The sequence below is a fragment of the Leucoraja erinacea genome, chromosome 18, assembly GCF_028641065.1.
Source record: "Leucoraja erinacea ecotype New England chromosome 18, Leri_hhj_1, whole genome shotgun sequence".
Lineage (NCBI taxonomy): Eukaryota > Metazoa > Chordata > Chondrichthyes > Rajiformes > Rajidae > Leucoraja > Leucoraja erinaceus.
In genome coordinates this window covers 34,032,426-34,055,581 of record NC_073394.1, presented here as the reverse complement: position 1 = coordinate 34,055,581, position 23,156 = coordinate 34,032,426, and the positions used below count along the sequence as shown (strand labels likewise).

General features: G+C 46.2%; 1 protein-coding gene across 3 annotated transcripts in view; it reads right to left on the bottom strand.

Moving 5' to 3' along the window:
• Positions 1-23,156, bottom strand: part of LOC129705894 (astacin-like metalloendopeptidase) — a 95,568-nt gene that overhangs the window by 6,145 nt on the left and 66,267 nt on the right. For all 3 annotated transcript variants that reach the window (XM_055649789.1, XM_055649788.1, XM_055649790.1), the window contains 2 exons: positions 13,032-13,254; positions 12,820-12,929 (listed from right to left, as the gene is read on the bottom strand). In XM_055649789.1, the coding sequence (XP_055505764.1) occupies positions 12,820-12,929; positions 13,032-13,254 (333 nt within the window). The remainder of the gene's footprint in view (positions 1-12,819; positions 12,930-13,031; positions 13,255-23,156) is intronic.

Genomic DNA, 23,156 nt, shown 5'->3' with positions numbered 1-23,156 from the left:
AGGAGTGAATTGGGACATTTTGTTTTATGGGAAAGATGTAGAAGAGAAATGCAGGACATTGAAAGGTGGAATTTTAAGAGTACAGAATCTTTATGTCCCTGTTCGGTTGAAAGGAAATAGTAATAATTGGAAAGAGCAATGGTTTTCAAGGGAAATTGGACACATGGTTCGGAAAAAGAGAGAGATCTACAATAATTATAGGCAGCATGGAGTAAATGAGGTGCTTGAGGAGTATAAAGAATGTAAAAAGAATCTTAAGAAAGAAATTAGAAAAGCTAAAAGAAGATATGAGGTTGCTTTGGCAAGTAAGGTGAAAGTAAATCCAAAGGGTTTCTACAGCTATATTAATAGCAAAAGGATAACGAGGGATAAAATTGGTCCATTAGAAAGTCAGATTGTACAGCTATCTGCAGAGTTAAACGAGATGGTGGAGATATTGAACAATTTATTTTCTTCGGTATTCACCAAGGAGAAGGATATTGAATTATGTGAGGTAAGGGAAACAAGTAGAGTAGCTATGAAAACTAGGAGATGCAAAGAAGAGGAAGTACTGACACCTTTGAAAAATATAAAAGTGGATAAGTCTCCAGGATCTGACAGGATATTCCCATGGACATTGAGGGAAGTTAGTGTAGAAATAGCAGGGGCTATGACTGAAATATTTCAAATGTCATTAGAAATGGGAATGGTGCGGGAGGATTGGCGTACTGCACGTGTTGTTCCATTGTTTAAAAGGGTTCTAAGAGTAAACCTAGCAATTATAGACCTGTTAGTTTGAAGTCAGTGGTGGGAAAATTAATGGAAAGGATACTTAGAGATAATATATAAGCATCTGGATAAACAGGGTCTGATTAGGAACAGTCAACATGGATTTGTGCCTGGAAAGTCATGTTTGACTAATCTTCTTGAATTTTTTGAAGAGGTTACTAGGGAAATTGATGATGGTAAAGCGGTGGATGTTGTCTATGGTAAATGGTAGCGAATTAAGGAATGCAGTTGAACAGAGGGATCTAGGAATAACTGTGCATAGTTCCCTGAAGGTGGAATCTCATGTAGATAGGGTGGTAAAGAAAGCTTTTGGTCTGCTGGCCTTTATAAATCAGAGCATTGAGTATAGAAGTTGGGATGTAATGTTAAAATTGTACAAGGCATTGGTGAGGCTAATTCTGGAGTATGGTGTACAATTTTGGTCATCAAATTATAGGAAAGATGTCAACAAAATAGAGGGAGTACAGAGGAGATTTACTAGAATGTTGCCTGGGTTTCAGCAACTAAGTTACAGAGAAAGGTTGAACAAGTTAGGTCTTTATTCTTTGGAGCGCAGAAGGTTAAGGGGGGGACTTGATAGAGGTCTTTAAAATGATGAGAGGGATAGACAGAGTTGACGTGGATAAGCTTTTTCCATTGATAGTAGAGAAGATTCAAACAAGAGAACATGATTTGAGAATTAAGGGACAGAAGTTTAGGGGTAACATGTGGGGAAACTTCTTTACTCAGAGAGCAGTAGCTGTGTGGAATGAGCTTCCAGTGGAAGTGGTGGAGGCAGGTTCAATTTTATCATTTAGGGCGGCAGGTGGCACAATGGGCTAAATGTTCGGCTGGCGACCGGAAGGTAGCCGGTTCGAATCCCGCTTGGAGTGCATACTGTCGTTGTGTCTTTGGGCAAGACACTTCACCCACCTTTGCCTGCGTATGAATGTGTGTGAGTGATTGGTGGTGGTCGGAAGGGCCGTAGGCGCAGATTAGCAGCCACGCTTCCGTCAGTCTGCCCCAGGGCAGCTGTGGCTACAGAAGTAGCTCACCACCACCGTGTGACTTAGGAGTGAATGAATAATGCGATGTAAAGCGCCTTGAGTATCTAGAAAGGCACTATATAAATCCCATCCATTATTATTATTATTATTATTTAAAAATAAATTGGATAGGTATATGGACGGGAAAGAAATGGAGGGTTATGGTCTGAGTGCAGGTAGATGGGACTAGGGGAGAATAAGTGTTCGGCACGGATTAGAAGGGCCGAGATGGCCTGTTTCCGTGCTGTAATTGTTATATGGTTATATGGTTAAGATTTTGGCATCTGGAAGTCTGGATGCTGATAGGAAAAAAAACATTAATTTGCGTTGCAGAAGAGATTAAAGGTGGGATTCAAATAAAATGTGCCTGCTCCTCACTACAGTATTGCTGATATTTCAAACAGAACCTCAGGGTTCAGAACCCAAATAATTGAAGGTAGTGATGACTGAAGAAGCATGACCAATAGACGGTGTTGCAAATACCTACAACCAACTGACAAACCCTCAACCACCTCAACATTAGTCCTCAGAAATGTCAGGAGAGCTCTTGCTTCATCGATGCACCTTGTGGCATTTGTAGCTCTGTGGCTGCTGCAAAACTATTCATTGATCCCACCCTTCCAATGCAACTGCATGTTTTTGAGGCAAAGGCAAATCACATGACTCATCAACTCTCTGGTGGCCTGACTTACAAAGTAATGGATTAGAAGGAGCATCTATTAAATCCATCATAATCTTTAAATTTTGGAAATTAAAGTGCGATGTTAAACTTAGCTGCAATATTTACAAGCTTATTGCTAATGTTTGCACCAAAACATTCTGTGAACAATGCTTTGACAGTGTCACTCACAAAAGTAGCTGATTTTCCATTACTTACTGTCAGATTCTTCTGCCCCCTCCACAATGCCACTGTATTCATCCACTCTTTCATAATGAGTTTCAGGAATTTTACAAAACTCATGAATATATTAAACTTCTAACTCCCTTTTCCACTTTTTGTGTCACCAGAACACTTAGATACTTGGACCCTTATCCAAATCATTGAAATTCCCTATGGCACCCTGCTCCACACTTGGAAAATATAAACCAATGAATTAAGAGAAGGAGTAGGCAACTTAGCCCCTCAAACCTGTTCCACAATTTAATAAGATCATGGCTGATTGGATTGTAAACTCAATCCATATTCCCCTCTATTTGCAGTAATCTTTCATCCTCTTAGTTATTGAGACTCATCTTACACTTATGCCTTAAACAATTGAGTCATGGGGTTTCACTTGTACATCTGCCAATCTTGTCCACTGTATTCAATGTTCATGCTGTGGCTTCTTTTGCATTGGAGAGATTAAACACAGAAGTGACCTTGAGTGTCCGGTTGCCTACTTTTTAATTCACCATCCCACGCTCAGTCTGCATCCTCTCTCTACGACTTCATGCACAACTGCAACAAGGCTCAATGCAAGCTCTAGAAATGACACATCACCTGCAATCTGGGCACATTGCAGCCTGTATGAATCAATATTGAATTGTCCAACATCAAAGAAATTGCTCCGTCTTTCTGCTTGAACCAGAACTCCTCCATTGTACAGCCATTCTCTCCCTCTTTTTATTTTCAATTTATATTCTGGTCTGTTTAGCAGATTCCAGTAGAGGACACAATACAACATCAGCCGCACTTCATAATATTAGCAATACATTTCACAAAAGAGCTTCATTTATTGGCTGTACACCATTTCATATTACAGACATTCCTTTTGTTGCACTTTGCTACTTTGTTATTTAGACTAACTTGCTTTTTCTCTTTCTCAATTGTCATGATTAATCTTCACCCTAAAACGTTAATTGGTTTCTCTTTCCATTGATGTTGCTTGAGAGACGGAGTTCTTCCAGCCTTCCAGAAAGCAAACATTTATTTCAAGAGGGCTTGTATACAAAAACAGGGATGTGATGCTGAGGCTCTATAAGATGCTGATAAGGCTGCATTTGGAAAATTGTGAGCAATTTTGGGCACCATATCTGAGGAAGGATGTGCTGGCTCTGGAGAGTGGCTAGAGGAGGTTTACAAGAATGTTTCCAGGAAATAGTAGATTAACCTATGATGAGTGTTTGTGGCACTGGGCCTGTACTCGCTGGAGTTTAGACGAATGAGGGGGGACCTCATTGAAACGTACAGAATAGTGAATGGCTTGGATAGTGGATCTGGAGAGGATATTTCCACTGGTGTGAGCGTCTCGGATAAGTTGTCATAGCCTCAGAATGAAAGGACATATTTTAGGAAGGAGATGAAGAGAAATGTCTTTAGTCAGAGGGTGGTGAATCTGTGGAATTCTTTGCCACAGAAGGCTGTGGAGGCCGTCAGTGGATATTTTTAAGGCAGAGATAGATAGATTCTTGATTAGTACAGGTGTCAGTGGTTATGGGTCAGTGGTCAGTGGTTGACAAGTGGGGGTTAATGTTTGTCTATTGCTTTACAATTGTTTACTTATGTTTGGTTACTTCATATATGAAGTTTGTATGTGTATAATAGTTGTATGTATATATATGTCTGTAGGTATTATGGGAAATTGCCTGGGGTAGTATTATTATTATTAATTAATTGATTTTTAAATATGGTAGAAGTGTTGGGGAAAAGGGGTGCGATTTAATAAGTTATTCTTCTTCTCACTCCTTTTCGAGCTTGTACAGACACAGAGTTGGACATTGGAAATTTGCTTTTTGTTCTTTTCATTGCTTGTAAATATTGATTGTAATGTCCAATTGTTTGATAATTTCGATTTTTGTTACTATTAATGTCTTTAATGTCTTTACTTGTTCGGAATAAATAAATAAATAAAATAAATAAATAAATAAATAAATAAATAGATAGATAAATAAATAAATAAATAAATGGGACTAAGGGAGGAAAATAGAGTTAGGAGGGAGATCAGGTGTGATTGAATGGTGAAGTAGACTTGATGGGCTGTATGGCCTAATTCTATTCCAATCACTTATGACCTTTCTAATTTTATACCTGTATTTCTGGATCACTGTCTGAAAAGTTTTTTTAGGAGATTAGTCATTCCCATTCCATTGCCAATAATTGAGAAAGAGCCACTACAGCCATTCCTGCATCATCATTGACTTATTGTAAATACATTCAATATATTTATGGTGAAGGCAGGGCCTTTATATTTCTGCATAAAGTGCAATTGTCAAATATGTACCCTGTATATGTATAAATGTAGCAATTACATGCATTTTCTTTCCATCTCTGCACATTACAGATGTAGACCATAATGAGCTGCATCTGTAACAGTATATTATAGTCTCATGAGAGATTATATTTATATTATATACATTACTCTATGAAGTACACGTTACAATTTTTATTACATAGTTTCATTAGCCCAGAATGAAACGATTATGACCTTCCAAATATTAATGACAAATGCTATTCCTAAAAAGTTTTAAATGTATTATTATATTGTAGCGGGTGCGTGGAAAGCCTGGAATGAAGGCGAGGAGCCAGGTGAATTCTGTTAAGGCTTTAAATAGTACAGCACTCTACTTTTTGCTTCAGTGGGAGACTGAAGACCAACTGCCATACCAACTGGCACTCCTCTTATACTCGTAGCTGGGCCCCGCCCCCAGTCCAGTCCATTAAGTGCCGAGGGGGGTGAACCAGGGAGTAGCCTACTTCCCAGGAACCGCCACAGGACCCCCACCCCCCCAAGAACCGGATGCATGAAACGGAAAGGGGGAGGTACAATACGACCAGCCCGTGTGCGTACCACGGCAGGCGCAGTAACTGGAGACACACTGCCAGGTGAAGGTGGCGGCGCGGGCACTTGGGGAAGGGGCTGGAACGGAGTGTGAAGCCGCGCAAGTAGCAATGGCTGGCTGATGTCCACATGTGCCGGCTTCAGCCGCGCAACGGAGAACGTCTCACGATAAGCCCCCATGTCCAAAACGAATGTGGAAGAGCAACGCTTAAGGATTTTTGTCCTTCGTACGGCCGCTGAAGAGGCCTCCAGTGCACGTCCTGACGCAGGGAAACAACCAGGCAGTCCTGGAGAGCGGGAGGAGTGTGCGGCCTACACGAACCGTGGCGAGACATTGGCACCGGTGCCAGCTTGCCCAACGTGTCTCAAAGCCGTTGCAGGGCGGCTGATGGCTGCTCTGCCTGGCCCTATGCTGATGGTATGAACTCACCGGGCACCGTCAGTGGGGCCTCATACACCAACTCAGCTGAGGAGGTGGCCAAGTCCTCTTTGGGCGTGGTGCGGACACCCAGCAAAACTCACGGCAATGCTTCGACCCAGTCCTGGTCTGTGACCTGAGTCTTCAGGGCATCCTTGAGTTGCCAGTGGAAACGCTCCACCAGGCCGTTCGCCTGCGGATTATATGCCGTGGTGCGGTGCAGGTTAACCCCGAGGAGGCGGGCCATGGCCGACCACAGTTCAGATGTAACTGAGGCCCCCAGTCGGACATAATGTCCAGCGGCACTCCAAATCGGGCAATCCAGTGTGCCGCCAAAGCAAGGGCGCTAGTGCCAATGGAACCGCTTCCGGCCACAGCGTGAAACAGTCGACCACGGTCAGGAGGTGAGTGAAGCCCCGAGAAGGTGGCAGCGGCCCCACGATGTCCACGTGGATATTGTCAAACTGCTGGCATGGGACGCGGAACTCCTGGACCCGTGCCCGCACATGTCGCTGTACCTTGGCAGTTTGGCACGGGATGCAGGTACACGCCCAATGTCCAACCTGCTTGGACAACCCATGCCACATGAAACGGGAAGCCACGGTGATTGTCATCGCCCGAATGGAAGGGTGGGCAAGCCCGTGGAGCACCTCGAAAACTCTGCGCCACCAGGCGATGGGAACAATGGGCCGCGGCTGACCTGTCGAGACATCGCAGAGCAGCCTTGCACCTCCGGGGCCACATGGAACGTCCTCCAACCACAGTCCTGAAACTGCGGTACGATAGGCGGACCTCTCCTCATCTGTCAGCTGGGCAGCAGCCAGGGCTGAGTAGTCAATGCCATCGGACAGAATAGAATAGAATGCCATTTATTGTCATTCAAACAGCTTGGATTGAACAAAATTGCATTTTCTACACTTAACAATTACAAAAAAAACCAAGACCCACACTTAACACACTTTACACAGACATCCATCCCAGTGAATTTCCAACACCTCCTCACTGTGATGGAAGGCAAAAGTCTTATCTCTTCCCTTGTTCTTCTCCCGCGGTCCAGCAGTCCAACTGCAGCATTGAAGCGACTGGGGCTCCCGGTGTTAAAGCCCCCGGTGGATGATGGTAAGTCTCGCGGCCGTTAGGCCGCGCTGGGCGATGTTAGGCCCCGCTCCAAGTTCTTCAAACCCCGCAATTCCAGCTTGGGAAGTTGTCGTTGCGGGAGCTCCGAAAAGCGGTCTCCCACCAGGGACCTACGAGCTCCCGATGTTACCGTCCACCGGGCCTGCGGCCGGAGCCTCAGAAGCTCCAAAGTCGGGTCGCAGCCGCAAAACGGCGAAAACCTGCAAAACGGCGTGGGACGAGACAAGGTGTCGGCTACTCTGTTGTCTTTGCCCTCGATTAAACGAATGGGGGTAGTGTATTGGGAGACAAGCGCCAACTGCCGCTGCTGATGAGCGGACCACTGGTCGGAAAGCTTGGCGAACACAATGGTGTGGTCCGTGAAAGCTGTAAATGTCCGCCCCTCCAAAAAATAACGGAAGTGGCACATGCTGAGGTAAAGGGCGAGGAGCTCACGGTCGAAGGCACAGTAGTGCCGCTGTGCGCCGCTGAGGTGCCTGCTAAAGAAGGCCAGAGGTCGCCAAAGGCCGTTGATCAGCTGCTCGAGCATCGCACCAACCGCTACCTTGGACCGTCAACCCAATTGGTGCATACTCCCGTGGGTGCATGAGCATCTTGGGCTTAGCCAGAGCCTCCTTGGCCTGGTGGAACGCCACCACCGCTTCGTCAGTCCATTCGACCTCCTTCCGTTTGCCCGTCATGAGGTGAAACAGCCGGTGCATGATCCTGTCAGCGGATGGTACGAAACGGTGGTAGAAGGCCACCATCCCGATGAATTCCTGGAGGCCCCTCACGGTGGCAGGCCATGGAAACTGGCGCATAGCATCTACCTTGGCCGGGAGTGGCACCACTCCCTGTGGAGTTACGTGGTGTCCCAGGAATTCAGTCGATGTCACCCCGAAACGGCATTTGGCTACATTGAAGGCCAGCCCATGATCGCTGGGAGGTACACAAAAATGCTGGATAAACTCAGCAGGTGCAGCAGCATCTATGGAGCGAACGAAATGGGTGACGTTTCGGGCCAAAACCCTTCTTCGGACTGATGGGGTGGTGGGGGGGAGAAGGAAGGAAAAAGGGAGGAGGAGGAACCCGAGGGCAGGGGGATGGGAGGAGACAGCTCGAGGGTTAAGGTAGGGGAGGAGACAGCAAGGGCTAGCAAAATTGGGAGAATTCAATGTTCATGCCATCCGGACGCAAGCAACCCAGGCGGAATACGAGGTGCTGTTCCTCCAATTTCCGGTGTTGCTCACTCTGGCAATGGAGGAGACTCAGGACAGAGAGGTCGGATTGGGAATGGGAGGGGTAGTTGAAGTGCTGAGCCACCGGGAGTTCAGGTAGGTTATTGCGGACTGAGCGGAGATGTTCGGCGAAACGATCGCCCAACCTCCGCTTAGTCTCACCGATGTAAATCAGCTGACATCTAGAGCAGCGGATGCAGTAGATGAGGTTGGAGGAGATACAGGTGAACCTTTGTCGCACTTGGAACGACTGCTTGGGTCCTTGATTGGAGTCGAGGGGGGAGGTGAAGGGACAGATGTTGCATTTCTTGCAGTTGCAACAGAAAGTGCCTGGGGAGGGGGTGGTACAGGAGGGAAGGGAAGAATTGACAAGGGAGTAGCGGAGGGAGTGGTCTTTGCGGAAGGCAGACATGGGGGGAGATTTGAAGATGTGGCGAGTGGTGGGTCACGTTGGAGGTGGCGGAAATGGCGGAAGATTATTTGTTGTATTTGCCGGCTGGTGGGGTGAAAGGTGAGGACTAGAGGGACTCTGCCCTTGTTGCGAGTGCGGGGATGGGGAGAGAGAGCAGTGTTGCGGGGTATGGAAGAGACCCTGGTGCGAGCCTCATCTATGGTGGAGGAGGGGAATCCCCATTCCCTGAAGAGCGAGGACATTTCCGATGCCCTGGTGTGGAACGTCTCATCCTGGGAACAGATGCGGCATAGGCAGAGGAATTGGGAGTAGGGGATGGAGTCTTTACAGGGGGCAGGGTGGGAAGACGTGTAGTCCAGATAGCCATGTGAGTCAGTGGGTTTGTGGTGTATATCGGTCAGAAGTCTGTCCCCTGCGATGGAGATGGTGAGGTCAAGGAATGGTAGGGAAGTGTCGGAAATGGTCCAGGTGTATTGGAGTGCCGGATGGAAGTTGGTGGTGAAGTGGATGAAGTCAGTCAGTTGTGTGTGGGTGCAGGAGGTGGCCCCAAAGCAGTCGTCAATGTAACGGAGGTAGAGGTTGGGGATGGGCCCCTGGTACGTATTGAACAAGGATTGTTCAACGTATCCGACAAAAAGGCAGGCGTAGCTGGGGCCCATGCGTGTGCCCATAGCTACGCCTTGTGTTTGGAGGAAATGGGAGGAGTCAAACATAAAGTTGTTGAGGGTGAGGACCAACTCCGCTAGGCGGAGGAGGGTGTCAGTGGCTGGGTATAGGTTGCTCCTCTGGTCGAGGAAGAACCGGAGGCCTTTGAGGCCATCCTGGTGGTGGATGGAGGTGTAGAGTGACTGGACGTCCATGGTGAAGATGAGGGGGTGAGGGCCTAGAGAGTGGAATGCGCGGAGGCGGCGGAGAGTGTCTGAGGTCTAGAACATAGGTGGGAAGGGATTTTACCAAGGGGGATAGTATGGAGTCAAGGTATGTGGAGATGAGTTCGGTGGGGCACGAACAAGCAGAGACAATGGGTCTGCCGGGGGAGCCGGGTTTGTGGATTTTGGGGAGAAGGTAAAATCGGGCTGTGCGGGGCTGGGGAACGATGAGGTTGGAAGCTTGGTCGGGCAGGGCTTGGGAATTGATGAAGTCGGTGATGGTGCTAGATATGGTGGTCTGGTGCTCGTCAGTGGGGTCATGGTCCAGGGGTAAGTAGGAGGAGGTGTCCGAGAGTTGGCGCGTGGCCTCAGCTTTGTAGAGATCGACGCGCCAGACTACCACGGCACCTCCCTTATCGGCTGGTTTGATAACCCAATCTGGGTTTTTGCAGAGTGATTCAATGGCAGTGCGTTCGGGGGGGAGAGATTGGAGTGAGACTTGAACACTTGATCGCTGAGATGCTGGCATAGCTGGCCGAGATGGGTACGATGCAATAAAATGTCATCGAGGTACACAAACACAAAGTCCAGGCCACGGCACGTGCAGTCCATAAGCCACTGAAAGGCCTGCACAGCATTCTTAAGCCCGAAGGACATGCGTAGGAACTCAAAAAGGCTGAATGGTATTATGATGGCCGACTTGGGCACGTCGTCATGGTGGATGGGAATTTGATTGTATCCACGCACCAGGTCGACCTTGGAGAACACTGCAGCCCCGGTGAGCTGCGCACTGAAATCTTGAATGTGTGGGACCGGGTACCTGTCAGCAATGGTGACATCATTGAGCCGACGATAGTCTCCGCAAGGGCGTCAGCCACCGTCCGCCTTGGGGACCATATGGAGCGGGGACGCCCACAAGCTATCTGAGCGGCACACGATACCCAGCGACTCCATAAGGCAGAACTCCTCCCGAGCTTGACGGAGTTTGCCCGGTGGAAGACACTGTGCCCGGGCGTGCAGGGGCGGGCCGGTAGTGGGAATGTGATGCTCCACCCCGTGTTTCGGGGTGGAGGAGCGGAACTGCGGGTTGAGGATTTCAGGGCTGTCGGCCCGTACCCGTGAGAATGTAACATCCAACGACAGGATCACACTACCAGATCACCCATGCGGAGGGAAACAGGCTCCAATGTTATAGAGTGCACCAGACGCTGCTGCTTGACATCCACCAGCAGGGAATGTGCGCGTAGGAAGTCCGCACCCAGCAACAGCTGTGAAACGTCAGCAATGACAAATGGCCATGAAAAGTGGCTATCCCCGGTTGAGGGAGAGCGTGCGCACCCATATGTGCAGATTGGGCTCCCATTTGTCGCGGTGAGGAGGGGCCCATGTTTACTGGCACAGACGTCGCCAATAGAAGAGGGCAGTACACTTATCTCCGCCTCGGTGTCGACGAGGAAACAAGCCCCAGTGCGGTGATCGCACGCAAACACGCGATGAATCTTGCGGGCTGCCAAAGCGATCACTGACGGCCGGCCCATCCATTTCCCGGGAACATATAGGGCTGGTGGCGTCCAAAGGAATTGATGGCGGGCCATGCTGGGACGATGTGCTGGTGCCCGGGTGCGTAATGTTGGCCAGATCCCGCCGCGGAGGGCATTTAGGTGCGGCGGAGTCGTGGTTGATTTAATCCCCAACCTGCTGTGCGGCCCCCTGCGCCGATGGGGGGGGATCTCCAGCGCATTCAGGGCCTGCTGACGGGCCATCCAAAGTTGATCGGCATGCTTGCCCGCCGACTGAATGTCGGTGCAGGGATCGCTGGTAAGCTGCAGGCGGATGTCCGACGGGAGCTGCTGCAGGTAGGCATCTCTTAAAAGAAAAAAGGGCTCGTGGTAGCCCATAAGGGCTGGCATATCACCCAGTAGGGCCGAGGGCCTGCGGTCACCCAGGCCAGTCATCCGCAGGATTTGGGTCACCTGCTCAGCCTCGCTGAGGCGAAACCTACGAACGAGCAGGGCTTTAAGGGCCTCATACTTGTTAGCCACTGGGGGCGCAGAAAAAAGGCTTAACCCGTCGTGCAGAGGCCTGATCGAGGGCACTGATAATATAATAGCACTTAGTGGTATCTGCCGTCACGCTCCGCAGTGCAAACTGCGCCTCGGCCTGGTCAAACCATATTTCAGGCTCATCGGTTCACAGGGTACAATCAATACAATTAGTTTTATTTGTCACATTGCACATAAAGTGCAAGTGAAATGAGCAAGTGCAAGGTAGGAAGCTTCAGCGCGATGGCGTGGAGATCGGCAGGGCCGGCCTGGGCCAAGGGCGGTTGACCGGGTTGTGCGTCCTGAAGCATATTCGGGTCCATCGCGACTTGCGACAAAATGTCGAGGGTCACCAGTGTAGCTGGTGCGTGGAAAGCCCAGAATGAAGGCGAGGAGCCAGGTGAATTCTGTAAAGGCTTTAATTAGGACAGCACACTACTCGCTGCTTCAGTGGGAGACTGAAGACCAACTGCTGCACCAACTTCCAGACCTCTTCTACTCGTAGCTGGGCCCTGCCCCAGGACCAGTCCATTAAGTGCCGAGCAACGGGGAGAACCAGGGAGTAGCCTACTTCCCAGGAACCGCCACAATATCATTAATTCCTATTCAAACAGTTTCTTCATGTGATAACATGATGGTAGTATTAACATTTTTGACAGTGCTTACTGACATAGTGCCCATGTTTCGGTCCAATCCCATCATGAAAACAAATAATTTACAGGAATTGAACATGCTTAAAATAATTGTGATTTTCCCAGAGTGAGGTACGTGTTCTGTTTGTCAGAAAGCATCAAATCTGTCTATTTAAAAAAAACTCAGTTAAGTACCATTTAAATTGAGAATGCTGTTTAATCCACAGGCTGTACCCATTTCTTTTTCTGCCATCTTAAGTTGATAGATTCTGCAGTAACTGAAGGACAACATTAAGCTAATATCCAAATGTAAGCATAATTATACATGCCAGACTCGATACCTAGAAGGCAGCTTTGTTCATTTGTGGCTCTTTTGGATGAACAAGTAAAATGTATACTGTTGTCACTGTGTATGGAAAATCAATTTGCTGGTAAACAGTTCCTTCTGAAACCTGTTCCAAAGTAAAATTACCCAACTCCATGGCCATACTTAGCAAAAGTGCTCTTTGAAATCAAATGTTTCAGCAAGTTAGTTTCAGACCTGGCGCTTCATTCTGGCGAGCACGACCCAAAAGCAGTGTGTGACCCTGAAGGGGGTAGCGAATCTGAGAAAATTTCCTTTTCTGCTTTTCATCATAAACCCACACTCAACTAGAAGAAAGAATATTGTATAAAATAAGATTACCATCAATAAATATAACACAACTATGATTTGAATTGAGAACACAAGTATATGCACTTTAAGAATATTACCAAATTTATAATTAGCATTGAAACCACGGGCTGGTAATCTCCAGGTAGAGCGGAATGTAATAAGTAACTCATTATTGGATGACAGAGCTGCTGGACTTTCTGCACCACAAGCTGGTCTTACAAGGATTTTTGCAAGCTTATTTGCACCATCGTAAACTGTTACGTGATCACCAAGGCAAGCTGCAAATTCTTTTATTGCAAATGAAGAGAATTCCAAAAGGATCTAAATTAAAAATAATAATGGAATCACGTAAGCAAAGCCATCAGTCTCTACTAGGAGTTAATATTAGAGATTTGGCACAATTCATAGATGCATGAACCTCTTTTCTGTACAATATACAAAATTATTATTTAAAAAATGATAAATGGGATGTCATGGTCATTGACAAGGCCAAGAACTATTGCTTATGAAAAGCTCACAGTAGGACACAAAGTGCTGGAGTAACTCAGTGGGTTAGGCATTTTTGGAGAACATGGATAAGGGAAGTTTCAGGTCAGGACCCATCTTAACAATGATGAAAAATTGATGGTTAGCCATCTTTGTGAATCACTGTAGTTCATGTGGCGAAGGCATCCCCATGATGCTATCAGAATTTCACAATGATAAAGAAAATGAAAGATATTTTCAAGTTTAGCTTATTTTTCCATGCGCCCTCATCCTTTAGGTAGTAGAGATTAGATAAAATCCTGATGGATTAAAATCCTGATGAATTCTTGCAGGGCATTTTTGACATGGGTTACAATGAAATGAGCTGATGGCAGAATGAGTGAATATGTCAGTTGGTGATGGGAAACTAATCCGATGGATTTCTTGGTGCTGGATAATGATTGCAAGTGCAATTGACGCAGCAATCTTCCAGGGAAGTTCAGACATATCTTGATAACAAGTTATAGATGGGATTGCGTTTGGGGATTCAGGAGGAGAGTGATTCACTGTAGAAAACCTGGTCTCAAATAAACCTTATAACCCCATTCTGGTATCTGGTCTTGTAAAGTTTTAATAGCATAGAAGAATAGAATAGAATAGAATAATGTTTATTGTCATTTGAACCTAAGTTCAAACAAAATTACTTTCTGCAGTCATACAGACAAGAACACAGAATGAACAACATTTACACAGACATCCATCACAGTGAATCTCCAAACACCTCCTCACTGTGATGGAAGGCAGTCTTGTCTCTCCCATGAACTTTATTCTTCTCCTGATGTTAAAGCCCCCGGCGGCCGATGGTAAGTCATGGTAACACCCAACATATTGATAATGGCAATATGATGATAATTATGTTGTTGACTACCTCAGAAAAACAATGCTGAAGTAACTCAGCAAGTCAGGCAAAAATCTCTGGAAAGCAGGGATAGATGACATTTTCAGTCAGAACCATATTAAATATAAACTTAGACAGTGGGATTTGGGGGCGGGGGTATGGTGTAGTGGGAGATATGGGTGTACACTCGATTAGGGGGGACAGGCAATGGAAGGAGGGGAAAAAGGGGCATGTAACCTAAAATTGGAGAAACCCTTGGAATGGCGGAGAGAAAACAGTGCAGTGGAGTGCAGGAGTCGCCGGTGGCTGTACCTAACAGGTACACCCTCTTGGGAGTGGATGACATGACAAGATTGAGTGGTAGCCAGGGATGTGATCCTAACCCTGGTGCCGAGGCTCAACGGGGAAGAGTGACGTCAGGCAAAGGCCTATTGGTGGGAGACTCCATTGTCAGAGGTGTGGACAGAGATTCTGTGGCAGCAGGCGAGAATCCAGGATAGTGTGTTGCCTCCCCAGTGTCAGGGTCCAGGACGTCTGAAGTGGCTGCACGGCATCCTCGAGAGGGGGTGCAGCTGCAGGTTGATGGCACAAATTATATAGGTAGAAAGAGGAAGGAGTTTCTGCAACAAGGATTTATGGAATTGGGCAGAAGACTGATAAACAGGACCTGCATGGTAGAAATCTCAGGATTGCTTCCAGTACCTCGTGCTCATGAAGGTAAGAATAGGATCATAGGGAAAATTAATGTGTGGGTGAGGAGTTGGTGCAGGGGGCAGGGATTCAGATTTCAGGATCATTGGGATCTCCTCCGGGGCAGGGGTGACCTGTATAAAAGGGACGGGTTGCACCTAAACTGGAGGGGAACCAACATCCTAGCGGAAAGGTTTGCTAATGCTACATGGGTTTAAACTAGATTGGCAGGGGGTGGGATCTTGTGCTGGACAGAGGCACGTGAGATGTTAGAAGTTGGTATGGAGGGTGGTGTGGGAAGGTTAGTGGACAGAATAGGCAGGTGAAATGCGGAGAGCGAGGAGGGAGGGATGGTTTAAACTGCACGTATTTTAATGCAAGGGGCCTGATGGGTAAGGTAGATGAGCTTAGGGTATGGATAGGTGCGAGTGACTGGGACATTGTGGCCATGACTGCAACCTGGTTAAGGGACAGGCAGCTCTGGAAGCTCAATGTTCCAGGGCACAGGAGCTTCAGGAGAGACAGGGGTGAAGGAACAAGAGGATGGGGGTTGCATTATTGGTGAAGGAGGATGTCACGGCTGTGTTCAGAGATGACATTACGGATGGTTTGTCTAGTGCGGCTACTTGGGTGGAGCTGAGGAACAAGAAAGGGATGATCAAATTGTTGGGGGTGTACTAACGATCCCCGAATAGTCAAGGGGAATTAGAAGAACAAATGTGCCGGGACATTGCAGACAGTTGCAGGTCAAATAAGGTTGTTGTTGTAGAGGATTTTAACTTTCCCAATATAGACTGGAAAAATCATAGGGTGAAGGGTTTAGATGAGGTGAAATTCCTCAAATGTGTTCAGGAGAGTTTTCTTAAGCAGTATGTGAAGGCCCCCACACGTGCAAGGGCAACGCTGGATCTAGTATTGAGAAATTGGGAAGGGCAAGTTAATGAGGTGTGTGTGGAGGAGCCTTTTGGGACCTGTGACCAGTTCGATTAGATTTAAGATAGTTATGGATAGGGAATGGAGAGGGTCCACGTGTTAAAAAGCTCAACTGGGGTAAGACCAAGTTTGAGGGGATGAGAGATGGTCAAGCTCAAGTTGACTGGAGCAGGTTATTTGAGCGGAAAGGAACATCGGCCAAGTGGGATGTCTTTAAAATTGTACTGAAGAAAGCTCAGGATGTGTACGTCCCCGTTAGAGTGAAGGGCAAAGCAGGCAAACGTAAGGAAGCTTGGGTGACGAGGAAAATTGGGACATTAGTCAAACACAAGAAGGATGCATGGGACAGGTATGGGCAGCTGGGAAAAAGTTGCATCCCTGGAGAATGTTCGGGAACTAAGGAGTAAACTAAAAAAGGAAATCAAAAGGAGAAAAAGGGGCCTAGACATAGCTCTGGCGGGTAGCATTAAGGACAATCCCAAAAGATTTTATAAATACATAAGGGGGAAAAGGGTAACTAGAGAGAGAGAGAGAGGGGGACCTCTCAGGAATCAAAGCGGTCATCTCTGTGTGGAGCAGCAGGAGGTGGGCAAGGTATAAATGAGTATTACTCCCTGTATTTACCGAGGAGAAAGACAGTAGGATGGAGGAAATTGGAGAGGTCACTGGTAGTGTCTTGAGAGCAGTCAGGGTTACCGACAGAGAAGTACTGAAGGTACTGTCATGTTAAGGTAGACAAATCTCCAGGGGCTGATCAGATATATCCGAGGATAAAAATTACGAAGGTTACATGGGAAAAGTATTTGATATATATTCACAAATGTTCGATTAATGTAAGACATAATCTAATTCAATTAAAATTTTTACATAGATTATATTATTCAAAAACAAGATTGAACAAATTTTATCCAAATATATCCCCCATTTGTGGTAAATGTCTATCCCAAAACGCAACTATAACACACTCCTTAGTCTCCTGCACAAAACTTTATAGATTTTGGAGTGATATTTTCAAAATATTTACAAAATTATTCAACATAAGAATGGAACCTAATACTGAAATGATTATATTTGGAGTAATGGAAGATGGGAATAAATTGAACACATCTCAAATTTTATTTTTTAACTATGGTTTAATAATAGCAAAAAAAAAAAACTTAAATTTTGGAAAAATACATCAATACCAACGCTTAAAATGTGGATTGTAAATATGTTGGACATCGCACATCTAGAGGAAATGCGATTCCTCCTAATGGATAAATCAGTCCAATTCATAACGAGTTGGTCTCCATTTGTCGTCTTCTTGGAATCATATGGTGCAACACAATTGTAAAAACTAACTGTTTCAGGACTGGATGAGGGTTGGTCAAGATAATAAACAATGATCTCCTTTTTTTTCCTTTTTTTTTCTTTCTTTATGTATTATGGTTTGAGGGTTAGTATTTTTTCTCTCTTTTTTCTATTTTCTTTTCCTCAACTTTCTTCACTCATCGTCTTTTTTCTTTTTTTTCACACACTATATATCTCACGCTTTTCTATCCTTTACTATCTAATTTCTTTTTCTTATTCTAATCTTTCTTTAATATAACAAAAAAAAAAAAGAAGCTGTACATAAAATGTATTATGCAAATATATATTAGGCACTTTGGTGCCATGTGATTGTACTTACTTCTAATAAAACAAAATATTAAAAAAAAAAAGATATATCCGAGGACATTGCGGGAAACTAGTGGAAATTGCAGGAGCCCTGGTTGAAATTTACAAGCCGTCCTTAAATACATAGGTGCCGGAAGACTGGAGGATGGCAAATGTTGTGCCTCTTTTTGAGAAGGGCTGCAGGGAAAATGCTGGGAACTATAGGCCGGTGAGCTTAACATCGGTAGTTGGTAAGTTGATGGAGAGTATTCTGAGGGATAGGATATACAGGCATTTGGATGGGCAAGAGCTGATTAGGGATAGTCAGCATGGTTTTGTATGTGGATGTCGTGTCTCACAAATCTGATTTTTTTGAATATGTGACGAGAAAGATTGATGAGGGCAGAGCTGTGCATGAACTTCAGTAAGGCGTTTCACATAGTAGGCTGCTTTGGAAGGTTAGATTGCTTGGGATCCAAGGAGAGATGGCTGAATGGATGGCAAATCGGCTCCATGGAAGAAAGCGGAGGGTTGCTTCTTGGACTGGAGGCATGTGACTAGTGGTGTGCATAGGGTTCGGTATTGGGCCCGTTACTCTTTGTCATCTACATCAATGATTAGGATGATAATATACAGGGCAAGATTAGCAAGTTTGACAAACGTTAGTGGTTTTCCAGATAGTGAGGATGGTTGTGAAAGATTGCAGCAGGATTAGGATCGATTGGCCAGGTGGGTGGAGGAATGGTTGATGGAATTTAATACAGAGAGGTGTGAGGTGTTGCATTTTAGGATGTTGAACAAGGGTAGGACCTACACAGTAAATGGTAGGCCTCTGGGTAGTGTTGTAGAGCAGAGGGATAAAGGAGTACAGGTGCATGGTTCCTTGAAGGTCGAGCTGCAGGTAGATAAGGTGGTCAAAAAGGCTTTTGACATTTTGGCCTTCATCAGTCAGAGTATTGAGTATAGAAGTTGGGAGGTCAAGCTGCAGTTGTATAAGACATTGGCGAGACCGCATTTAGAATATTATGTTTAGTTCTGGGCACCTTGTTATATTGTCAACCTTGAAAAGGGGTCAGAAAAGATTTACAAGGATGTTCCCAGGACTACAGAGAGGTTCAGTAGGAGAGGTTGGGAGAGGTTGAGTAGGCTGGGTCCCTATTCCATGAAGCACAGGAGGATGAGGGGAGATCTTATCGAGATATACAAAATCATGAGAGGAATAGATTGGGTAGATGCACAGTCTTTTGCCAGTAGGAATCAAGGACCAGAGGACATAGGGGAAAAGATTTAGAAACATAGAAAATAGGTGCAGGAAGAATCCATTTGGACCTTCGAGCCAGCACCGCCATTTATTGTGATCATGGCTGATCATCCCCAATCAATAACCCGTGCCTGCCTTCTCCCCATATCCCTTGATTCCACTAGCCCCTCGAGCTCTATTTAACTCCATCCAACTCTTAAATCCATCCAGTGATTTGGCCTCCACTGCCCTTTGTGGCAGGGAATTCCACAAATTCACAACTCTCTCGGTGAAAAGGTTTTTCTCACCTCAGTCTTAAATGGCCTCCCCTTTATTCTAAGACTGTGGTCACTGGTTCTGGACTCGCCCAACATTGGGAACATTTTTCCTGCATCTAGCTTGTCCAGTCCTTTTATAATTGTATATCTATACTAGACTAAGTGGGACCCGTTGGGTCCCAGCTTCACACGGGAGGGCTGGTCACCAACGCAATATTCCACCTCTCCACCACTTCCAATATTGCTCGCCAGTGGGAGTGGGGCTTCCTGTCGCGCTAGTATGGGTGTTGCGGGCCGAAGGTACTGGTTTCCAGAGGGCTAGTATAGACATTGTGGGCCGAATGGATTCTTGGGCTGGCAGCCTACTGTTGCAACAATTTTAAAAGCCAAGCCAAGGCAAACAATTGGGCAGCAGCCACCCGACAACCAAAATTCATTTTGTGAACACAAACTTGTTAAAAAGGCGAGGCAAACAATTAGGCAGTAGCCACCCGACAACAAAAAATCATTTTGTGAACACAAAGTTGTTAAAAAGGCGAGGCAAACAGTTGGGCAGCAGCCACCCGACAACCAAAATTCATTTTGTGAACACAAATTTTTAAAAAGGTGAGGCAAACAATTGGGCAGTAGCCACCTTACAGCCACATCGAGGGGACTCATCATCAGAGAGCTGTGACCCTCTCGCTTCCTGGGTCTGGCAGAGACTGAGTGAGGGACTACACTTCTGGGTTTTATAGTCCCTCCCCCCTGCCGCCAGCGGGGGCAGCAGAAAGAATGGGGATTTTTTAAAAAAACATTAATATTTCTCTGATTTTTCATCGATGGGAAAAATCCTCCGGCCCCGGAAGGTGGAGGGGGGCTCTGAGCGAGCTGGCCAAAAATGACAGCCGTTGGTGGCGGCGTTCTCTCGGAAATCGCAGCACAGTGGGCCAAAAGTGGTCAAGATCAGACTTTTAGTAATATAGATTACTAAAAGTCTGATCTTGATCGCTTTTGGCTCGCTGTGGTGTGATTTCCGAGAGAACGCCGCCACCTATGACCGTCATTTTTGGCCACCTCGCTCAGAGCCCCCCTCCGCCTTCCGGGACCGGAGGATTTTTGTGGGTGTGGCTCAGCCTCTGCATGATGGGGGAGGGAGAGGTCACGACTCTGAGCTGTGAATCAACTGAACACACTGAATGTCTACTGAACTGTGTTTGTGTTTTGTGTGGTTTTATGGTGGTTTCACCCTGCATGAAATGGTATGAAGCTGCATTTGAATTTGGTGCCCTTGCACCCTGCTTGAAATGGAATGAAACTGCACTTGAATTTGGTGGCCTTGCACCCTGCTTGAAGCAGAATGAAACTGCACTTGAATTTGATGGCCTTGCACCCTGCTTGAAGTGTTATGAAACTGCATTGAATTTGGTGGGCTTGCACCCTGCTAAAAGTGGTATGAAACTGCATTTGAATTTGGTGGCCTTGCACCCTGCTTGAAGTGGTGTGAAACTGCACTTGAATTTGGTGGCCTTGCACCCTGCTCAAAGTGGTAAGAAACTGCTTGAATTTGGTGGCCTTGCACCCTGCTTAAAATGGTAGGAAAATGGATTTGAATTTGGTGGTCTTGCACCCTGTTTGAAATGGAATTTCAAGGAATAGCCATGAGTCAACTGCCAGCCCACCAGCCGTGAGTGAGCTGCCAGCACATCAGCGCTCCAGAAAGCCCCCCCACTGGCTACCAATATTGGAATTGGTGGAGAGGTGGAATATTGCATCGGGGGACCAGCCCTCATGGGCCATTTAGTCTAGTGTTTCTATAAACCCCCCCCCTCATCCTTCCAAACTCCAGTGATACAAGAATGGTCTTTTCAATCTTTCCTCATATGACAGTCCTACCATCCCAGGGATCAATCTTGTGAACCTACGCTGCACTGCCTCAATCACAAGGATGTCCATCCTCAAATTAGGAGACCAAAACTGTACACAATACTCCAGATGTGGTCTCACCAGAGCCCTATACAACTGCAGAAGAACCTCTCTACTCCTATACTGAAATCCTCTGGTTATGAAGGCCATCATTCCATTAGCTTTCTTCACTGCCTGCTCTAACTGAAAGCCAACTTTCAGTGACCGGTGTACAAGGACACCCAGGTCTCACTGTACCTCTCCCTTACCTAGCCTAACCCCATTGAGATAATCTGCCCCCTTGTTTTTGCCACCAAAGTGGATAACCACACATTTATCTATATTATACTGCATCTGCCACGCATCTGCCCACTCACTCAACCTGTCCAGGTCACCCTGCAATCTCCTAACATCCTCTTCACAGTTGACACTGCCACCCAGCTTTGTGTCATCCACAAACTTGCTAGTGTTGCTCCTAATTCCCTCTTCCAAATCATTAATATATATGGGTAAACAGTTGCGGCCCCAACACCGAGCCTTGCGGCACTCCACTTGCCACTGCCTGCCATTCTGAAAAGGACCTGTTCACTCTTAATCTTTGCTTCCTGTCTGTCAACCAATTTTCTATCCACGTCAACACCCTACCCCCAATACCATGTGCTCTAAGTTTAGTCACCTGTCTCTCGTGCGGGACCTTATCAAAGGCTTTCTGAAAGTCTAGCTGGATACACTACATCCACTGGTTCCCCTTCATCCATTTTACTTGTCACATCCTCAAATAATTCCAGAAGATTAGTCAAGCATGATTTCCCTTCCATAAATCCATGCTGAATTGGACTAATCCTTTTACTGCTATCCAAATGCCCCATTATGACCTCTTTAATAATTGACTCCAGCATCTTTCCCACCACTGGTCAGGCTAACTGGTCTGTAATTCCCAGTTTTCTCTCTCGCTCCTTTCTTGAAAAGTGGGATAACATTAGCTATTCTCCACAGGAACTGATCCTGAATTTATTGAACATTGGAAAATGATCACCAATGCGTCCACTATTTCTAGAGCCACCTCCCTGAGGACCCTGGGATGCAGTCCATTAGGCTCAGGGGATTTATCATCCTTCAGTCCCATTAGCCTACCCAATACTATTTCTCGACTAATGAAAATGTCTTTCAGTTCCTCGACCCCCTTAGATCCTCTGTCCTCCAGTACTTCTGGGAGATTGTTTGTGTCTTCCTTAGTGAAGACAGATCCGAAGTACCTGTTGAACTCTTCTGCCATTTCCTTGTTCCCCATAATAATTTCACCCGTGTCTGGCTTCAAGGGACCCACATTTGACTTTGCTATTCTTTTTCCCTTAACGTATCTAAAGAAGCTTTTACTGTCCTTCTTTACATTCCTAGCCAGCTTCCCCTCGTACTTCATCTTTTCAGCCCGTATTGCTCGTTTTGTTTCCTTCTGTTGTCCTATGAAAGTTTCCCAATCCTCTGGCTTCCGGATACTCTTTGCTGTGTTATGCATCTTTTCTTTGAGTTTTCAACAACTTCTCTTGTCAGCCACGGTTGCCTACTACCATTAGAATCTTTCTTCCTTTTTGTAATGAAATTATCCTGCATCTTCCGGATGCTCAGAAATTCCTGCCATTGCTGTTCCACCGTCATTCCTGCTGGGATCCCTTTCCAGTCTACCTTGGCCAGTGCCTCTCTCATGCCTTCATAATCCCTTTTGTTCAACTACATCACTGCCACTTCCGATTTAACCTTCTCCTTCTCAAATTGCAGATTAAAACTAATCATATTTTGATCACTACCGCCAAGCGGTTCCTTTACCTCGAGTTCTCTTATCAAATTTAATAGGAATCCAAGGGGTAACTTTTGGATGGGCAAGGGCCAATTAGGGATTATGGGTGTATAGAACAAGCTGCCAGATGAGGTAGTTGAGGCTGGGACTATCCCATCGTTTAAAAAACATTTGGACAGTTACATGGATCAGACAGGTTTGGAGGGACATGGACCAAGCACAGGCAAGTGGGACTAGTGTAGCTGGAACATTGTTGGCGGTGTGGGTGAGTTGCGCCAAAGGGCCTGTTTCCACACTGTATCACTCTTTGACTATAAAGAGGACATCTCAGATGTTCTAGAGTGGAAAGCGTCATCTTGTGAACAGTTGGGGTTGAGATCGCATAATTGTGAGTAAAGGATGGTG